This window comes from Narcine bancroftii, chromosome 12 (assembly GCF_036971445.1).
Source record: "Narcine bancroftii isolate sNarBan1 chromosome 12, sNarBan1.hap1, whole genome shotgun sequence".
NCBI lineage: Eukaryota > Metazoa > Chordata > Chondrichthyes > Torpediniformes > Narcinidae > Narcine > Narcine bancroftii.
Window position 1 is genome coordinate 62,918,976 of NC_091480.1, and position 13,061 is coordinate 62,932,036.

At 35.5% G+C, this 13,061-nt stretch overlaps 1 protein-coding gene across 6 annotated transcripts in view; it reads right to left on the reverse strand.

The window, feature by feature from the left end:
* Window positions 1–13,061, reverse strand: part of LOC138747308 (signal transducer and activator of transcription 3.1-like) — a 91,463-nt gene that overhangs the window by 24,488 nt on the left and 53,914 nt on the right. For 3 of the 6 annotated variants that reach the window (XM_069906409.1, XM_069906404.1, XM_069906405.1), the window contains 3 exons: window positions 11,921–12,013; window positions 768–830; window positions 362–382 (listed from right to left, as the gene is read on the reverse strand). In XM_069906409.1, the coding sequence (XP_069762510.1) occupies window positions 362–382; window positions 768–830; window positions 11,921–12,013 (177 nt within the window). The remainder of the gene's footprint in view (window positions 1–361; window positions 383–767; window positions 831–11,920; window positions 12,014–13,061) is intronic. The other 3 variants (XM_069906407.1, XM_069906406.1, XM_069906408.1) reach the window with 3 other exon arrangements.

A 13,061-nucleotide genomic window follows, 5' to 3' on the forward strand; every position in this document is an offset into this window, starting at 1 on the left:
TCTGTCACACTGTGTTCTGCAGGATTTCTCCCCCAAGAGAGATCCGGTTTCTTCTCATATCCCCAAAACATGGTGGGTTAATCTGACATAATTTCTCTGGTGTGTAGATGAGCAGTTTATTTTTGTGTGGTGGGAGGGAACTGATGAGAATGTGGAGAGAATAAAATGAGTTTTACTGCAAATTGATGCTTGATGATTGGCACAGATTTGTGGGCCAAGAACCCGTTTCAGTGCGGGATAGCTTTGATTACTTCAAAGTGGAGCAACCACTATCATTTATTACAAATTCATCAGTAAGTAAACACAGTTAACGCCAAAAAAATATTTGCTATGCACAGGCTAGTTTTAAAAAAAAACTTACCCTTTTCCATTTGGTGAATTCCTGCAATTTAAAAAGAACTGCTTTCTTAGTCCATTTCAGCAGAAGAAATGATCAAAGGCTGTAAAAGATGCTGTCTGAATATCATAATCAGATGCGTGATTTAATAATTTAAAAGGAGTATTTCATCATTCCCAGCCCTTTCCCCTTATAAGAAGCAAAACTAAAAGTTTTTGGCAAATAATTTTTAACATCAATTTGTAGACAATGCTGCTTCAACAAAAAAATTGTACTAGAGCAAAATGCAGTGTTGTTTCTTCATTATTAAAACATTTTGACCAGGGAAAGTAATCTATCCATTCTCCATCAGCCTCAAGCATTCACTCTGCTCCTGGAGGGTGCTGGTGGAAGCACATACAAAAAAAAACGATTGCCAATAATAACTTACTTATCGATGCAAGCCTTTACTTTCATAAGACGATTTCCCACCTCAGGTAGTTTCACCAACAGACTGAAAGAGAGCAGAAAATAGAATTTTAAAATGGTACCTACAAGAATCTACATTTCAAGGCAAATTCAAAGAGCTTGTTTTGTCAACTTGTCAGAGGTAATCCCAGTGTGGTGAAGAGGTAGGAAATGAGAACAAGTTTATTGTCAGGTACACAAGCACCATGTACAGATGCACAGAAATTCTTACTTGCTGTAACCAAACAGATACACAAGATACACCAAGTAGAAAAGTTCAAGTTCCAGTTGATTTATTATCCAATTGCAGCTGTACAACTTGACAAAATAGCATTTTTCGGTCCACGGTAGAAAAGCACTGCAAACACACAGAACCTATGTATGATGTCTTGTATAAACAGGTTAAAAATAAATATTATTAATAAATAGTAGTCACAGAGAGTTGTTTTAGCAGTTCAACAGTCCTACAGCCATGAGAAGAAGCTATTGTTCCTCAGCCTGGTGGATCTGGCAGTTACTGGAAGATGCGTGCAAGCTGGTAGGGGTCCTCCCTGATTTTGCGAGCCCTCTAAACAACAATCTTAGTAAATCATGTTGATGGGTGCAGGGTGGGGTGAGGAGAAAGGAGTCCCAGGTGATCCTCTCAATCGCTTTTACGGTCCTGTGGATTGATCTCCGATCCAATGCTTTACAGAGACCTCCCCACATGGTGATGCAGCCAGCCAGGATGCTCTCAATAGAACTCTTGTAGAAAGTCAACAGATTTGTGGCTGGTAGCCTTGCCTGCCTCAGTCTTCTAAGGAAGTGCAGACACTGTTGCACTTTCCTGGCAAAGAAGGAGATGTTATGTGCCTAAGATAGGTCACTTCTTAAGTGAACTCAGAGGAACTTGGTGCTCTCCATTTCTTCACTACTGAGCTATTAATTTATAGTGGAGGATGGACATCTCTGGTAATCCTGGAGTCCACAATCATCCCCTTTGTCTTGTCCACAGTGAGATTCAGGTTGTTACTCCCATGCCATTTCATTTAAAAAAAAATTTATTATTTGTATCAATACCAAACAACTATTCAATTACATATAGATAATACATTATTATTCAAGACAATACAAACAAAATTATATTTTTCCCCCGAAACCCCCCTCCCCCAAGGAGGAAAAGAAAATAGAAAACACCTGGACTATATGATAATCATATTCTCTTGATTTAACTATTGTATTTCCTGATTATTGATTGAGAGGAGTGGGTGATGTGGATGGGTTTTTAAATCAATAAATTCCATATATGGTTCCCAAATCTTATAAAAATTCCCAATCTGATTTTTTAAATTAAAAGTACTTTTTTCTAATGGTATACAAGTTTGTATTTCAGTGTTCCATCTGTCCATCCTTATAAAATTTCCGCTTTTCTACGTCACTGCTACACATTTTTTTGCTACCACTATTGTTATGTTAAAAAGATTTCTTGATATTTAGCCAACTTCAATTTCACATCTTCTTCTGTATTCCCTAGTGAAAATATTGTCAGATCCATTTGTATTTTTATCTTCAAAATTTGTCCTATGATATACTCAAATCTTTCAACTTTATCACAGGACCAAATTGAGTGTACAAAGGTCCCTAATTCCTTATTACATCTAAAACATTTCTCAGAATAATTTGAGTTTAATTCTTTTAATTTATATGGAGCATAATACAATTGATGTAAAAGGTTTTACTGTACCATTTGATATCTAACATTAATTGTATTTCTTACACTCACTTGGCACAATCTTGACCAAACATTGAATTTGTATATTTAGGTATTTTTCCCATCTTTGTTTTGATTTATATAGTTTTTTCCCCCCCTTAATATCTTGTAATTTAATATATATATATAAAAATGTAATAAATTTCTCAATAAATGTATCTGTAATATTCCAATCGACTCTGTTCCGGCAGTCTTAAACTCGCATCTAATTTCCTTTTTAAATATATTTTAAGTTGATAGTTCATATTTCTCTTTCATTTGTTCAAGTCATAAAAAAGGGACCTAAAAAATTATTTCCTTCTCTACCAAATATCAAATTTTGTTTGAACAACATCTTTGGTATTTGATCATTTTGAATTCCTCTTTCCGTATGCATTCCATTCCATACCTTAAGCAAATGCTTTAATATTGGTACTTCTGAAGGGAGTCATGTGATGGAGTAGTGGCTGGTTGGGTTGAACCAGCCCTCTCCAGAAAAAAAGTTTGGAAAAGACAGAGCTCAACGAATATAAAACTCAAGAAATAGAAGATAAAGTAACAGAGAAGAACAAGAAGATGGCACCCAAGAAAGAGAAAGTAAGAACAACAGGAAAAAAAAGAAAAATCACCGGAGAAGAAAGAAGAAGGCCTTACCCGCATGCGGGAGCAGGGAGCTGTGGTAGTGAAGAGCAGCCAATCTACGAGGTTGGTGAGTGCCCTGCGAAGTCGCAACCTCCCGACCGGTGGACTCCAAAAATGGCTCTCGAAGCCAAACAAAAGTGTGCGACTGCACATGCGCGAGACCGGCGGGAGGGGGGCTCAACCGAGGAGCAGGCAGTTACAGCGTGACCAGCTGAGGGATGCCTGGCACCAGGGTGCTCAGCTGGTGGATAAAAATAACGGTGAGGAGCCGGACGAGGGAGAACAACAGGGTGACCGACAACAAGAGGATCAACAGCAGGAGGCCCGATAGACAGCCCGCGAAAGGAGGACCAACAGCAAGAGGCCCAGCAAGAGGAGGCCCGACAAAGACATAGAAGTAATTAATCAGGAAAAACAGAAGAGACACAGATACAAAGAAGAGAAGAAGACACAAACACAGGTACAGACACAGAAGAAGAGGAAGACGACCAAGATCTTCACAGGGAAATAGAAGGACAGAATATAGATAAAGACTTTTTTGAAGAACAAATGAGATAATTAAAAGAATGGTTATCATTAGAATTTAGTGCAATTAAAAGAAAAATGAAAAGAGCAAAAGATAAAATGCAAAGTTTAGAACAGGTCATGACAGAAATAGGGAAAAGAGTAGAGAATGTGGAGGAGTGGGAAACTGCTGTAGAATTGGAAGTAAATAATTTAAGAGAAAAATTGGAAGAAAGTGACAAAAAATTAAAGAGGCACAAAAGTTGTTATCTCAGAAAATTGATATTTTGGAAAATTATGGATCATGAAGGTTTCGGGAACAACAGAATTGCATAAAGAAATGGAAATAGAAAGGGCACACAGGGCACTAGTTCCAAAACCACAGACACATCAAAAACAAAGATCCATCTTAGTAAAAATCTAAGATATATGACAAGAGAAAATATACTGGAGCGGGTAAGGAATAAAGTTAGAGAAGATAATAAGCCATTGGAATACAAGGGACAAAAAAATTTTTTTTTTTTTTTCCAGACACAAGTTTTGAACTCTTAAAGAAGAGGAAGGAATTTAATACAGCAAAAACGATTTTATGGAAAAAAGGTTACAAATTCATGTTAAGACATCCAGCCGTACTTAAATTATTTATACCTGGAGAGCAAAATAGACTGTTCTCGGGTCCGGAGGAAGCACAAGAATTCGCAGAACATTTGCAGGACAGAAGAGATGAATAGATGTAACAAGAAAGAAGACCGGCAATAAATTACATATAAAGATGCAAAAATAATGTATATGCAAAGAACTAAAGATGGAAAAGAGAAGGGAAGGAAAGAAGAAGCGGGGGGGGGGGGGCAGGTGGTGGAAAAGAGAGCTTTGTTATATGTATTAAAAATAAGTATTTTCTGGCGGGGGTGGGTGAGAATAACTGTCACTGCGAAATCAGTTGATGCTTGTGAGCAAGATCGCAAGCCAAATGGAAAGGGGAGTTGTGGTTGCCCAGCAAGGGATAAGGGGCAACTCAGAGAGGGGGTGTGCATTTGGGGTTAAGGAATTGCATTGTGTGTGGGAATTGGTATATTTTATGTTTTAAATACACCGTTTAAAAAGGGAAAACTAAAAGATAAAAATGGGAAAAAGGGGGATGGAGGTGGCGAGGAGGCAGAAAAGAGGTGTAAACAAGATACAAGATGGCCACGTTGAACTATATGACTATAAACATTAATGGAATACATAACCAAATTAAGAAGAAGAGGCTATTAAATTTACTGAAAAAAAGAAAAAATAGCATAGCATTTGTGAAGGAAACACATCTAAATGAAGTGGAACATAAACTAAAGAGAGACAGGGTAGGACACGTAGTGGCAGCATCATATAATTCAAAAGCTAGAGGTGTAGCCATATTAGTTAACAAAAATGTACCAATTAAAATAGAGGAGGAAATAATACATCCAGCAGGGAGATATGTAATGATAAAGTGTCAGATAGACTCAGAATTTTGGAATTTGCTCAATATATACGCACCTAACGAGGAGGATCAAAAGTTTATACAGGATATTTTTTTTGAAGATTGCAGACACACAAGGAAATATATTGATAGGAGGGGATTTTAACCTTAATTTGGATCCATTGTTGGATAAAACTGGATAAAAGACAAGCAAAAAGAATAAAGTAGCCAAATTTATGGTAATGAAACTTATGGAGACATGGAGGAGGCAGCACCCAAAAGAGAAGGAATATTCATATTATTCGAGTAGGCATAAAACATACTCAAGGATTGATTTTTTTTTGTTGTCGGCCCATATTCAAGGGAGAGTTAGGAAAACTGAGTATAAAGCTAGACTACTTTCAGATCATTCACCCCTGTTATTATCAATAGAACTGGAGGACATCCCACCAAGAAACTATAGATGGAGGTTAAACTCCATGTAACTTAAAAGGCAGGAATTTAGAGAGTTTATTGAACGCCAAATTAAAACATATTTTGAATAAAGGCAGAGTCGGTGAAAGACAAATTTATACTATGGGACACAATGAAAGCTTTCATTAGAGGGCAGATAATAAGTTATGTAACTAAGATGAAAAAGGATTACAATCGGGAAATAGAGCAGCTGGAAAGGGATAATAGCAAGTACAGAAAAGGAACTAGCAAAAAGGGATGATATAAAGAAAAAGAGAATTGGTGGACAAAAAATAAAATACGAAACATTACAAACATACAAGGTGGAGAAGAACATAATGAAAACAAAGCAAAAGTTTTACGAATTGGGAGAAAAACACAAAATATTGGCCTGGCAACTTAAAACAGAGCAAGCTAAAAGAATTGTATTGGCATCAAGGAAAAAGGACAAACAAATCACATAAAACCCAACAGAGATTAATGAAAACTTTAAGAAATTTATGAACAATTATTCCAAACTGAGAATGAGGGGAAAGATGATAAGATAGAAAATTTTTTAGCTAAAATTGAACTGCCGAAATTGCAAGAAGAGGAACAAAACAAATTGATAAAACCATTTCAAATAGAGGAAGCACAGGATATATTAAAATAAGTTGCCGAATAATAAAACACCAGGAGAGGATGGATTTCCAATAGAATTTTATAAAACCTTTAAAGAGTTATTAATTCCTCCTCTCCTGGAAGTAATGAATCAGGTAGAAAAAACACAAAACTTGCCAGATTCATGTAAGACAGCAATAATTACAGTAATACCAAAGACGGGGAAGGATACATTAACACCAGCATCACATAGACCAATATTTCTACTTAACTCAGATTACAAGATAATAACGAAATTATTAGCAAACAGATTGGCTGATTGTGTACCAAAAATAGTAAAACAAGATCAAACTGGATTTATTGAGAAAGGACGAACAGCGGATAATGTCTGTAAACCTATTAATCTAATTCATGCAGCTCAAGGAAATAAAAAACCAACGGTGGCTGTTGCCTTAGATGCAGAAAAAGCCTTTGACAGGGTAGAGTGGAACTACTTATTTAAAGTATTACAGAAGTTCAATCTGCCAGAAAAATATATTAATTGGATTAAAGCATTATATAATGGATCGTTGGCAAAGGTAGCAGTAAATGGATACATAATCGAACCAATTCAAATTAAGTAGATTAATTAGGCAGGGAAGTCCATTATTCCCCCTCATTGTTCGCCTTAGCAATAGAACCATTGGCAGAACTGATAAGAACAGAAAATAAAAGGGATAAGAATAAGGAAGGAGTATAAAATCAGCTTATTTGCAGATGACATCATAGTATACCTAACAGAACCAGAGATATCAATAAAAGAATTAAATAAGAAATTGAAGGAATATGGAGAAATATTGGGGTACAAGATCAACGCAAAGAAAAGTGAAGTGATGCCAATGAGTAATGCGGATTATACAGAATTTCAAAAAGAATCACCATTTAAATGGCAAGCCCCACAAGCAATCCGATACCTAGGTATCAGGTTAGATAATAACTTAAGCCACTTGTACAAACTAAATTATCAGCCACTAAAAGAAATTGCAGGAAGACTTAGAACATTGGAAAGAATTACTGCTAACGTTGATAAGGAGGGTAAACTGCATTAAAATGAACGTGTTTCCAAGGATAAAATACTTATTTCACCGTTACCAATTCCCTTAACAGAAATTTTTTTTTAATGAACTAAAGAGAATAATCAGGAAATTCTTGTGGAAAGGGAGGAAACCGAGGGTAGCATTAGATAAATTAACAGAGAGGTATAACCAAGGTGGTTTGCAGTTCCCAAACTTCAGAAATTATTATTGAGCCACACAATTAAGGTATTTATTAGATTTTTACCAGATGAGAGAAAAACCAGACTGGACTAAGATAGAACTAGAAAAAATAGGGGAGAAGGTACCGGAACATATACTTTAAAAGTGGGATGAAAAGCTGATACAATATAAAAGTTCACCAGTATTGCATTATTTACTTAATATATGGAAGAAGATCCACATAGAAAGGAAAAAAAAAACGAATGACCAAATACCAAAATTGTTATTGACGCAAAATCCACTAATCCTTTTTACAATAGATAACCTTTCCTTTAGAGAATGGGAGAGAAAAGGAATCAAAAGAAAATTGTTTTTTGGGAAATAATTTATGAACATTTGAACAGTGGAAGGACAAATATGGAAATAACTCACGGTACAATGTTTGCATACCATCAAAAGCTTATTTATAGGATAAATTGGGAAACAAATTGAGATTACCAGAAGGAAGCAGCTTTGAATATGTGATTACAGACACAATGATAATTAAAAGATTTATAACAAATATGTACATTAAGCTGCAAGGTAAGGAAAATGACAAAATAAACTATAAACCCACACAAAAGTGGGAAAAGGATTTAAACAAAGATAAAGAATGAAGCATGGGAAAAGTTATATTTTGGAACTATGAAGAATACAATAAACACAAGGTTATAATTGGTTACACAGGTTATATATCACTCCTCAAAAATTAAAAGAATGGGATCCAACATTATCAGATAGGTGTTTTCACTGCAAGAAGGAAATGGGAACATCACTACATGCAATTTGGGCATGTACAAAAGTGAATACATTTTGGGAAGAACTAAATCAGATATTAAATAAAATCACAAAAAGCAACATACCAAAAAATCCAGAGATCTTTCTTTTAAGTAACATAAGAAGTAAAGAATTAGGCCTCAAATTGGATAAAGCGCAAAAAAGATTCATTACGATAGCCTTAGCAGTAGCAAAAAAATGTATAATGTCAACTTGGAAAATGGAAGAGAGCCTGAGAATACAGCAATGGCACATGGAAATGAATAAATGTATTCCATTGGAAAAAATAACATAATTTAAAAAAATAAAGTCACAATGTTTGAACAAATTTGGGAACCATATTTGATTTGATTTGTGTGTAAAAGTAGATGTCACATTTTTCTTGTTTGTTTTTCCTTTGTGTGAAGACATTATTTTATGGTTTTATTGTATTGTACATGTTGAATATTTATTGGTTTTGGAGGGGGTGGGAGGGGGGAGGGAGGGAAAAAAGGGGGAAAATGCCACTGTGTATATTTAATGAGAAACATTTGCACATATTTTGGTTGATATAGTTCATTGTGAAAAATTAAAAAATTGTAGTAAAAAATTGGTATTTCTGTTTTATTTTTCAATAACTCATTATTCCATTTATACAAAAAATACTCTGGGTTGATTTCTCCTATTTTATTCATTTCAATGTGAACCCATGCTGCTGCTTCTCCAATTTGATAACAGGAGGACAAGAATCTTAATTGAGCTGCTTTGTAATAATTTTTAAAATTTGGTAATCTTAATCCTCCTTGTTAAAATTTCCCTGTCAGTCTTTCCAGAGCTACTCTTGGCATTTTATCTCTCCAAATAGATTTCTTTATATTTTTAATAAGCTTTTTGAAAAACTTTTCTGGTATAGGGATGGGTAATGATTGAAATAAATACTGTATTCTTGGAAAAATATTCAACTTGACACAATTTACCCCTCCTATTAAAGTTATGGGCAAATCTTTCTATTTAAAAAAAATCTTCCTCAATGTTTTTTAATAATGGTATGCAATTCAATTTAAATAAATTATTTAAATCTATCTATTTATATTCCTAAATGTTTAATTGCTTCTTTTTTTCCATTTAAATTTTGTATTTTTTTTAAATAAACTTTTTTCCACCTTATCAACCATAATCATCACTTCACTCTTATCAACATTTACTTTATAACCTGACACTAAACTGCACTCTACTAATCTTACATTTAATTTGCACAATGATATTTCTGGTTTTGTTAAATAGACTATAACATCATCTGCAAATAAACAAATTTTATGTTCTTTATTGTCCATCTTGAAACCTTTAATCTCATCGTCTCTTCTAATTATTTCCACCAAAGATTCTATGGCCAAAGCAAATAAAAAAAGTGATAACGGGCATCCTTGCTAGATGATCTCTCTAATTAAAAAAAGACTGATATTTGCCCATTTGTGACCACTTTAGCTTTTGGTTGATTATATAATACTTTTACCCAATCTATAAAAGCAGTCGGAATTCCAAATATACTCAACATCTTAAATAAGAAGTCCCATTCTGATCTGTCAAATGCTTTTTCTGCATCTAATGCAACTGCTACTGCTGGTTTCTTTTCTTTTTGTGCTACACTTAATAAACTCAAATTTAACTAATTATCTACAGACCTTCTATTTTTAATAAAACCGGTTTGATCCATATTTATTAATTTTTGGTATATATTTAGTTAATCTATTAGCTAATAATTTGGATACAATTTTATAACCTGTATTTAATAATGATATAGAGGAAAGTTGTAAAGCATCTTTTCCTTTTTGGAATAACTTATTAATGCTGTTTTAAGATTCTGGCAGATCATGTGATTCTCTCATTTGATCTAATACTTTCAATAATACAGGAGTTAAAAATTTCTTAAATTCTTTATACAAGTCCAGAGGAAAACCATCTTCTCCTGAGGCTTTATTATTCTGTAATGAAATCATTTCTATCACAGAAAAAGGATTATATAGCTTTAATTTTTTTCTTCCAGTTTTAACAGAGAAAAATATTTATCACAAAGTTAAATTACCTATTTTTTTAGACTTTCAGAGATTCTGAAATAATCTTCTTTCCACAGTACATTTTTAACTGCATTAAATTCCTTTCTCTCTTTTAATATATCAAAACTTGTATCAGGGTTAAAAAAAAATCTTATTCCCATTATAAACCAAAGGTCTTTTTTTCACCTGTTTAACCGCCAGTTCCAAGCTCTTCTTTCTTATTTCATAACGAAGAAATTTAACAAGTATCGGACGAGGTCTCTGACCTGGTTGTGGCTTTGGTCTCAATACTCTACGTGCTCTCTCAATCTCAACATCACCCTGGAATTCAGTTACTCCCCAAGTTTCCGGAATCCAACACTGTAAAAACTTCTTGATTTCCTGTCCTTCATCATCTTCTTTAAGTCCAACAATCTTTATGTTATTCCTTCTGCTGAAATTTTCTGAAATGTTAATTTTTTGCGTTAATTGTTCTTTTGTTGCAGCCACTTCAGTTTGTACCTTCTTCATGCCTTGAATTTCTAATTCATCCCCTTAAATTTTTTTCATCCATAACTTCAAATCTTTTGTCCACCTGCTGCATCATGTTTTCCACTTTCCTTGTAAAACTCTCATTTTCTCTCCACATTTTTTAACTTCTTCCATTAATAACATCATAGACTGCTGGAAATTATCCATATAATTCTTCCGAGATCAGACGAGATCAGGCGTTTTCAGTCTAGTACGGCCGTAGGCTTCCATATAATTCTTCATGTCAGCTGTAGAAATAAATCTCTTTCATTTTCCCCATCATTCTGTGCATAAATCCTTGTTCAGAGAGTTTCTCTTGCTCTTCTTATCCAATGAGCTAGAAGCCTTGAGCCCGTTTTAAAACTGCCTCTTTTTTTGCACTTCTTCACCCATAGTGGGCAGCCATTGTCTGGAGAGACCCCGCACAGCAATGTCCAAGGTCTCTCCAGCTCCCGGCTTGTCTCCCTTAGCCAATACCTTACGCACAGCTCCTGGATCCTTCCTCAAGATAGGCCTCTCCTCTCTTTATCTTGATCTTTTTCTTGCTCCATTTCTTGTTAGTACAGCTGGTTTTTCCAGCAGTTGAAAGTTTCTGCAAAACCTCCAGTTAGTTGGTCCATGGAGATTTTCAGAGCACGTCTAATACACCATCTAGGCCAGATGGCCACATTGGCTGTTCTCTTCATACAAAGATACAAGGAGTTACTTGTTCACACCATCACAAATGGAAGGCACTTAAATAGGTAAGGCATAGAAGGATGTAGGCAAATGGGATGAGGATAAATGGAAAAAGAGGTTGGCATATTTAAACATTGTTAGCATTTTTTTTTAAACCCAAGAGGGCAGCAGAAACTTTGTTTAACATCTTCTCCAATTGCTGTGTACAAATGGTTGCCATATTTCACAGGTTGGAACAGTACCTACACAACAAAAGCACTTGACTGGCTGCAAAATGCTCTGGACTATCTGGAGGTCACAAAAAGGGTGTCTAATTCAGCTTGTATCTACTTTTCGAGGAATATCAATTGAGATCTCATCTTCATCTCCAATTGGTGTAATTTTCTCCTACAGAATGCATTACTTGCATAGTGTGAAAAATCAGCACAAATCTCGATTAAAGTCAATTACTTTAAACATGATTCTGCTACTTTGTTGAATGACACCTGTACTCACCGTGGCTTAACAGAGAACTGAGAGCTTGTTCTCAAAACCAAAGGCATCTTACTCTGAACAGGCATACAAGGCTGATTCTCCACAACAAATGCACTGCATTATTAAAATAAGAAAAAAATAGTTTAATTTTAAAGAAAACAATACAGTATTTTGAACAGTATTTCAATTTAGCAGTAACTTGATGGGGTAATAATTGTCTGATGCTAAAAAGAACTGTTCAAGGAAACCAGTAGATCAAACAGCATCAGTAGTGGTAAATGGATTGACAATGCTTCAGAATTAGAACTTACTGCCATGAATGTCTAAAATTTGTTGTTTTGTGGCAGCATTAAAGTAGCAATATTGCTATAAAATTACATTTAAAAAATAAATAAATATTGCAGGAAAATAGGAGAAAATGAGGTAGCGTTTGTGGTTCATTGTCCAGTCAGGAATCTGATGGCAGAGGGGAAGAAACGGTCCTTGTGCCGCTTGGTGCTTTTCTTCAGGCTTCCGCCTATCCTTCCTGATGGTAGCAGAGTGAAGAGGGCATGGCACTTGAGAAAGGCAATGGCACTTGAGAAAGGCTGCTTTCACAAGACACCACCTCGCAGATGTCCTCAATGGAGTGGAGACTGATGGCCATGATGGCGCTGGTCAAGTTCACAACTTTCAAGTTTTTGTTTTTTGCATTGACACCTCCATATCAGTGATGCAACCAGTCAAGATGCTCTCCACAATACACAGTGGAAGTTTGCAAGAGTCTTTGGTGACATAGCAAATCTCCTCAAACTCCTAAGTACACTAGAGCTGCTGTATACCTTGTTCGTGATCGCATCGACATGGAAGCCCCAGGACAGATTCTCAGAGATGTGGAAACCCAGGAACCTGAAGTTCTTCACCCTTTCCACTTCTGACCCCTCGAGGAGGACTGGTTCAGATAGAAACCCTACATCAGGACTGAGAGTGCAAAGGGAGATAACCAGGAGCTAGCAAGCAGTAGGTGGATCGAGGTGAGGAGTGGTGGATGGGCAGATGGAGCAAAATGGGGAGGGAAAAGACGTGTGAGGATCTGGGTGGATCAGCAGGAGAAAGGAAATGGTGGTGTGAGTTATCTCTAGTTTGGGTTTGGCCTCACCCTGGCAATGGAGGCAGAGGACAG